The sequence below is a fragment of the Salvia splendens genome, chromosome 1 (genome assembly GCF_004379255.2).
Source record: "Salvia splendens isolate huo1 chromosome 1, SspV2, whole genome shotgun sequence".
Classification (NCBI taxonomy): Eukaryota; Viridiplantae; Streptophyta; class Magnoliopsida; order Lamiales; family Lamiaceae; genus Salvia; species Salvia splendens.
The window spans coordinates 37734034-37742026 of NC_056032.1; the positions used below are offsets into that span (position 1 = coordinate 37734034).

Here is a 7993-nt window from a genome sequence, read left to right on the forward strand (position 1 = left end):
CAATTTGTTTTAAAATGCAAAACTTAACAATATAAAATGCAATTTTCCAATATCTAAAATGCAATATGTAGAAATGCATGTACAACTTCACAAATGTGTATTGCATTTTTGTATTTACAATATTGCATTTTTGCGTGCCACGTGGCAGCACGTGATTGGATGTACGTTAACACTCTAATTAAGGATGCACCCTAGTGCACACATACCATATACCTTACGTTAGTTCCATACATATCACATATATATAGTAATGAGTTCTTTATATATCCATGATAATAATAATATTAGAATTAGAGGTAAGAGAGGAGGGTTATCAATACACCCGAATTCTAACTCTTTAATCGAAACTTTTATATTAGAATTCTTGACTTTAATATAAACTTGATCCATAAAATTAAACAAATAAAAACATAGGTCACATAAGAATATAAATATTCTTACCGTTCAACCAAATAATCTTGATAATAGAATCCTTGTTGGAAAGTCTGGAATTTGAAAAATATGGAGTATATTTTGGACATATGAAATAGATTTAGGAATCAAAATATATATAAGCCTAGAAAAGAAAAATCTGTATTGCCGGCCAAAGCACCACTGTTGAAAAATAAGAAAATAAATGAGAGACAGCAGAGGATTTGGTGGCCATAAAAACACCCACAAAACAATCGAGTGAAACATTTGGTACCTACAATGGCTATACTATATTACAAGTGAAGAAGAGAATGAAGGACGTTGAAATAGATTCATGAATACCACACTTGTATTTATAGGTATACCTTAAGATCCAATGAGTTTCTTCCAGCGAGCGTATCCCAGAACAAGAACAAATAGCACCACACACACAGCTGTCATAAGCCCAACAACTTCACCGAATATCCCATCAATGTTGTACAACGTGCATGGAATATTCATTCCAAATATTCCAGCTAGACCAGTTTCCACTGCAATGGCGAATGAAGCACTCGTCAAAGTCAACTGCAGCTGAATAAGTTCGTTTCTTTGATTGTCAAGCTGGATATTAACATAATCTTCTGTGTCATCGATATACTCTCGTACCTGCACGTTTATTATACACAGAGTACAAGAGATGGTCAGTTCTATTCCCAGCAATACAATAGCTTAATAAAACATCTCACTGATAATTTGCTAGTACTATTAAACTAAGATTCTCCGTGAAGAAAACTTTAGCAATTGGGATTTAAAACTCATTGCTTGCACAAATCAACACCAGAGGGAACAATAGAAGGCAACATATTGCCATATAAAGTAAGACAGATAATATGTTAAGCAACCAGTGATAGTTATGAGGTTTAATAGCTACAACTAACAAACTTAGCTTAATACTGATGCTTGAGGAGAATTGTGAAACTGTATTTATCTGGCCAGGTTGACTAAGTGTATAACTACACTAAAAGATCAAGAAATACAGAGTATGCTGGAAGAAGAAAACTCACAGATAGAATTTTATTACGGGTGCCATCCAATTGCATGAAGTATGCTTCAAGGAGCATTTCTAGGTCCTCTACATCCTGGTCATTCAGATAATTGCTCACAAGACTACCACTTCTGGCAGAGTTGAGCCGACGGAGATTAGGTGCACCAGGAACAATGCTATTGGATGCAGGATCAAGGGACTCAGCTTGTTGATTTTGTATCCACTTCCGAGTTAAGTATAGTTGGGCCATATCTTCATTGTCATCTAAAAGATGTTCAATTTCATCCCTCACCTACCACCATGCCATGTGTGGAATCAAATATGAGAGGAAATAAATGTTTCTTATGAAGAAGAAAAACCATCAATATGAACATTTTAAGACATAATGGTAAAGTAAAGTATGACTGATCAGCTTGTAATCGAGCCATAACAGCCAAAGAATAGTAATCCAGTTTCTTGGAGTTTTACTTGCTTTCGAGTCTACCTTTACAGTTTACACTCGTAATCTCAAACCATACATAATCTTAAAAATACATTTAGTCGTTCTTACTGACATGACATAACTGAGATACTATTTTTTTAAACTAATTCATGTATGCATAATAAGATAATCTGAAAATTTGATGGTAAAAAGGAATCTCCATGTCCAACATTATCTAATAAAAGAGAGTTAAAGATGGAATTAGATCCAGAATGCAGTTCCAGCTGAAGGATGAGTTCAGTTGCAACTAAGTAAGTAATACTTACAGTACATTACATTATAGATTCACAGTACTAAGACTAGTTAGGTTATCATAAGGTTTTAATAGCTTCCAGAACAATGAGTCAATGCTAGCGATATGAAAACCTTGAACCGGGCTTCGCAATTATTGACACTAAATCGAGTCACTTAGCTAGTTTCATAGGTCCTATTAGGAGGTCCCTCTAACAGATGCTAGCAATCATAAACAATCAATAGCCTTACTTGCATGTCATGTGCATCTAGCACTTCCAGTTCCAATATAAAACAAGAAAGACGATGCTTGATTATCCTTTACCCTCCAATTGATGCCTAAAGGCTTGACAATCTTTTTACTTTTCTTTCAATTCAGTAAAGGTCCAAACATTAAGAAGGTGATCATGCAGAACCTTGAACAAGAAAAGGAAATGAGAACACACGACGAATATTAGTGACACACTAAAGCCTCATTTACAAACTAGACGATGTTTTGACATAGATGATATTTGATCTCATGTAGAAGCAGTACTGTAAATAGAAAAAAACTGTGAAAGGAGAAGCTACATAAATTGCAACATAATAGACGCTCAACAGTGGACTATGGTGATGTAATAAATACAACTGCTAACACCACGATTTAGAGTTGAGATAGAAGGTGAAAGGACAAATTACACAGTTGCCACTAAAATTTGCATATGGTGATGGTAAAAAGAAAAAACAACACTTAATAGCTTTTTTTTTTGGGGGGGGGGGGGGGCGTAGAATTTGTGATAGAGGGAAACGGCATTTTGGACTATTAGCAACATAGTAATAAACTAAATTCTTTTGCGAAGCTGCACATCTTGATTTACGAAATCGAGAAGGTTTATACATCTGACTAAAATTAAGTCAGTTATTTGTGTATAGAAAAAGGGTATTTCTTGTCAGACTACATAAAGAATTTTACCTTTTGTACCTGTGCAAGCAAACGAGTGAGATTACTTTTTAAACTCCGCACTTGCTCAAGGTTCTTGGTGCTAACACTTATGGCCAGTTCATCTAAAGCAGGGTAAGCATCCCTCTCAAGTTCAGCAACACTTGAGTCTAAATATGTGCACACAACCTCTAGTGCTATTTCGAGGACCTGGAACTCAAAAGGAAGTTCATCTTGCAAACCATCAGCAGTTTCTGGAGCAGCTAACCATTCTCCAGCAGTGGCAGATTGCATTTCATTGTCTTGAGATGTTTTCTGAGGCAATTGCCGTCTCAGCTGATCCACAAATGGCAGAACCTCCTGTCGAAGAGGATCAAGTAACAACACTTCTTCCGCTGTAACTATTGCCCTTATAAATTCCAAATTGACAATCATGGCTTTTTCCCTAGCTGAAAAAATAAACAAGGAACATATAAGATTCGTTCCAAATAATAAGAAGTCACTGTAATTTTGGTTACTACCCATGACCCCAACAGAAATCAGTTGCGTACAAAGATGACGCTGAATTGAGGTCATCAACTTCACCAGCAAAACAACAAAATAAACAGAGAAGCGCAGCAAGCATAAAACAAACTGAAAGAGGCAAAATTGGGGATTTCTGTACCAAGAATGCTGGAGGAATGAGAGAAAATAGGGCCGAGAATCCTCAAATCCCTAGCGGGAATCGAGACGCGCTTGATGATGACGGACTTATCGCACTCGATCAGTTCCGACTGGCCAAGGCGATCCATCCGCATCCAGAGGCGAGAGCCAACGGCCTTCTTTTTGGCGGAAGCCTTGCTGGTAGTGACCACCGCAGCCTCGATCGCCGGAGGAGGAGGAGGCAGCGTGGGCGGGACGGACTTCTTCTTCCGCCGGAACGTCAGCTTGCCCATCTCTGCCTCTCTCAATCACTCTCTGTGTGTAGGTATATGAATTCTTCTACCTCTGTCTAGGTTATGGGATTGGGGAGAAATTCCTTTTCCGGAATTCGTCTTCTTCCATAGAATATGTGAGTTAGGTTTAGTTACATTCTCCTTCTTACTCAATGTTTTGGGATTTTCTCAACACTCTGCCAACCAATTTCACCGATTTACAGAAAATAAGTATTTTTAAATTAATAGTCGCAATAAAAATGGTCGTTTCGATTTTGAATTTTGTGGATACTTAAAATTGAAATTTATAATTTTATATTTTATTTAAAAATTATATGCTAAGATTATAAATAGAGACTTTTTTTCTCCTTGGATCGACTTTAATAAATGAAAAAACCACATTCCATGTATCACATATTTTGATTACATATCATTAATCGAACTTAGAAGATATACGCATATTTATCTAAGAATAATACTGCTAATTAGAAAAAATCACATTTTCCATCTAGAATAATATTGTTAAAATTAGAAAAATGTGTTTTATTATAAACTATTAATTCTTCGATTCTTTTAAATATTTGTAAATAATAGATATAAAAACTTACTGCTAATATTTTGAAGCATGCTAAAAGATCCAAATCAATCATAACAAATCGCTTTGATTTAAATTAGATCACACTAGAATTCTATAATCAGTAAATTCACTTTGTTTACTTATTCTGAATTAGGAGAAACAAATCCAATTAAACTAATTGTGAAACCTAAGCTCACTATTTGTAATTGAAGAGTGATTAAACAATGTGAGTAAATTACAAAACCATGCCTTTGACCGAATCCTAATTCTTTTCATAGATTCATTCATAGTTGAAAATGAGACTCATATAAATAATTTAGGCCACTTATACTCCTGTACTGACGAGTTTGAATGTTAGAATAGCAACATTATTAGTCATACAATCTCTCCTGGATTAATTTTAAATCATACTGATCACTTTCAAATGTGTCAGTGTCAATTTTAAATAAACAAATACTCGTATATATTGTTAATAGCACATGCCTCCCAATAGTCAACTGCTACCTTATTTTCTTGATCATTTCATGTTTAATAGCAATAATTTGAATGAGAATATGAACTTGTTTTGCTAATACTGGCGTTGGACGATCAACCACAAACAGACACTTCGATTTTCGAATTAGATCCATTATCATAAAATCAAATTTGATATATAGGATAATTCTATTTATGACTCTCTTTTTCTCTATCTATAGTCCGTTTTATAGACAAATGCATAAATATAAAACTGGAAGCAGATAACTATTATAGACTTTCATCAGGCAGAGTCTGGAGCAGAAATTTGAAAAACAGATTAAATGTTAATACTTGGTTGGATTAACACTGAGTATATCTTAATCCGGGTAAAATGATCAGCAGAAGCAGTCAAGAAAACGATCGATTTCAAGAACACGCTCAAACCGAGAATCTTCCACATGTATGTACACAGCAATAATGAAATCTGAAGACAATGAGGCAATCATCTCTTCCTTCAAATCAACTGTAAGCTCAAGCAGCATAAACTCTACTTGTGGAAGTGTTCCATGATCTCAAATCTCAAATCACTCACTTCAACTGAAGATATTTGGCTGTTACCCACCAGTGTAGTGCTCCTTCTATCTAAATGAAAGGTAACCAAGTTGAAAGTTCTAGTCCCAGAAAAACCACCCCATTGATAATATCAACCTGAATCAACGTTTGTAACTATGTCAGTCCAACCACCAAGGAGAAGTGGGAACGAGGGCATTCCTCGTACATGCTTTGATAATAAATAGTAGAAATCATAAAACAGAGGAGGACCTTCCTACCTATATCTAAAAGAAATGACCCTATAGCTCAGGAACTGAGAATACCAAGTACCCGTTGTCCCAGCAAACTCTGATCTCCCTCCCTACTTGCAGCCTTTTCTCTCTTATGATTTTACCCCATTTACCAATCAGGTTGTAATAACTTCCACGCCACTTCAACTTCATCACATACACATCACCCATATCATAATCCCGAGCATTGATTCCAACTTGATGTTCATTCCTTAACTGCTCCCGAGATTGGTGAGTCCAGTAGAAGAGGATGTGATCCTCTACTGCTTTTCCTGGTAAGGTAAGGAAAGGATGATTTGTATCCACATCGGACAATGTCAGAGCTTTCTTAATAGGCCAATTATCAGGACCCGGTGTTGCTGTGACATAATGCTCCTCTGGAATAGAGAAGTATAAGCAATTATTTAACCAGCGCAATCTGATCTCTTGCCCAACACCAAGCCCTTTATGTCTAATAACATTAGCCCACTTTGCAACTAGGTTATAGTAATTCCCACGCCACCTTAATTTCAACCCATAAATTTCACCTGTGTCATAGTCTCGAACGTTAATCGGCACCTGCTCTTCTTTCCTCAAAGTTTCCCTTTCTTGTGGCGTCCATTGTGAAAGAATATGCTCTTCAACCAACTTACGAGGCAATGGAAGGAAAGGATGAGTAGTGTCAACATCTGACGAGGTCAGGATTTTTCTAATAGGCCAGTGGTCCTGCAGCCTTTGGTCCTGCACCAAGGGTGGTGCTGTAATCAAGCGGACTGGTGGTGGAACTACAACAATCTGCTGTTGTGGTACAGAGAAATGTAAGCAACCATTAAACCACCGTAGTCTAATTTCCTGCCCAACATCAAGTCCCTTTCCACGGATAACTTTTCCCCATTTTCCAATGAGATTATAATAGCTCCCGCGCCACTTCAATCTCATCACATACATATCGCCATTGTCATCATCCTGAGCATTAAACCCCACTTGTCCTTCAGCTCTTAAGATTTCCTGATCTTGAGGTGTCATGCACAATACGATGTTAGTTTCAACTTGTTGCCGGGACAACGTTAGGAAAGGGTGGGTAATATCAATATCAGAGAGTGTAAGTGCTTTTTTGATTGGCCACTGATCTGGTACATCAGGAACCGCATTATAGTACGACGACCTCTTCATTCCTAAAGTTCAAAAAAGGTCAAACAACATGAGAATTCTTACCAGTCAATTATAGATAGTCTTAAAGAAAAACTTGCCATTATAAACTATCCTTGTAGAACAAAATTCCCAGACTCCTCCCTTAGTTGCTATAAACAGCATCATATTACTTACGGGCTGTGGCATTTATTCAACCATCACCATTCCAACTTCTAAGCAACTACAGTACTAAACTTAGCCTGACAACGCAACCGTATTACTTTGGGCACCAATAATAGCTATGAGCTACTCATTATTTGAGAAGTCTACTAATAAGTGAATGAAAAAACTCTACGCTCAAGCGTTATGTTTACAACTTTTTTTTTATATATTTTATAAGAAAAACCTCAATCACTTGACATGGAAAGAATATCGAATGAGAACATGCTGAAAACATAACAGTACAATTTCACCTTTACATAAAGGAAACCAAGAAAGTTTCCAAATTTCACTCTATTAAATGGGAAATAAAATCCAATTAATACGGAACGTATCAAAAGAACCCTGAAAAGTGAAAATAGCAAGATTATCGCACGGCATGATAAAACAACAACGATGTCAACAAGAGAATTAATTACATGAATTATCCAGAAACATTCAAAATCTCATCTTTCAACCCTAATTCGGATACAACGTCAAAACCGAGGAAAGAGCTTACTGTGGTATGAATTTACTTGATAAAAGAGGGAAAAAGCCCTAGATCCTCCCAAGATGAGAGTGAAAGTAAGTAGCGGAACCCGATCGGAAGAAAATAAACGAGGAGATTATCGGATTGGATTCATAAATTGAGGAGATCAGGAGGTCGTGGCTGCGTCAGATGAGAAATAGCGGGCGGCGGCGGAGGTGGGGGAAGGGGGTGTTGAGTAGGTGAGGATGTTTGATTGTGAAGGAGAAATATGAAATGGCAAGGAGACAAAATGGGTATGATTAAGTTGGAAATGGAGGTGGACATGTCACACCTCTTGCCA

At 36.7% G+C, this 7993-nt stretch overlaps 2 protein-coding genes across 6 annotated transcripts; both read right to left on the reverse strand.

Moving 5' to 3' along the window:
• Positions 1 to 527: 527 nt before the first annotated feature.
• LOC121749363 (magnesium transporter MRS2-4-like) lies at positions 528 to 4173 on the reverse strand. Of its 2 annotated transcripts, none has more exons than XM_042143942.1 (4): positions 3731 to 4173; positions 3109 to 3515; positions 1455 to 1727; positions 528 to 1056 (listed from the first exon to the last, which is right to left on the reverse strand). In XM_042143942.1, exons 1-4 carry the CDS (start codon positions 3999 to 4001, stop codon positions 778 to 780), a joined length of 1230 nt encoding a protein of 409 aa, XP_041999876.1. In that variant the 5' UTR covers positions 4002 to 4173; the 3' UTR covers positions 528 to 777. The 2 variants fall into 2 exon arrangements, with proteins under 2 accessions (XP_041999876.1, XP_041999874.1); XM_042143940.1 differs by having other exon boundaries at positions 3100 to 3515.
• A 1104-nt stretch (positions 4174 to 5277) lies between these two features.
• On the reverse strand, positions 5278 to 7993 carry LOC121749374. Of its 4 annotated transcripts, XM_042143950.1 has the most exons (3): positions 7684 to 7992; positions 5844 to 7009; positions 5278 to 5721 (listed from the first exon to the last, which is right to left on the reverse strand). In XM_042143950.1, exon 2 carries the CDS (start codon positions 7005 to 7007, stop codon positions 5865 to 5867), a length of 1143 nt encoding a protein of 380 aa, XP_041999884.1. In that variant the 5' UTR covers positions 7008 to 7009; positions 7684 to 7992; the 3' UTR covers positions 5278 to 5721; positions 5844 to 5864. The 4 variants fall into 4 exon arrangements, with proteins under 4 accessions (XP_041999884.1, XP_041999888.1, XP_041999882.1 ...); XM_042143954.1 differs by having other exon boundaries at positions 5278 to 7009; positions 7700 to 7993; XM_042143948.1 differs by having other exon boundaries at positions 5278 to 7009.

Excerpts from the sequence above, each read along its gene's own strand:
- LOC121749363 (XM_042143940.1), bottom strand. The coding sequence starts at position 4,001 with ATGGGCAAGCTGACGTTCCGGCGGAAGAAGAAGTCCGTCCCGCCCACG. Across the intron at positions 1,728-3,099 it reads TGCTTGCACAGGTACAAAAG|GTGAGGGATGAAATTGAACA; the intron begins GTAAAATTCTTT and ends GCATGGTGGTAG. Across the intron at positions 1,057-1,454 it reads CCCGTAATAAAATTCTATCT|GTACGAGAGTATATCGATGA; the intron begins GTGAGTTTTCTT and ends ATAAACGTGCAG.
- LOC121749374 (XM_042143954.1), bottom strand. The coding sequence starts at position 7,007 with ATGAAGAGGTCGTCGTACTATAATGCGGTTCCTGATGTACCAGATCAG.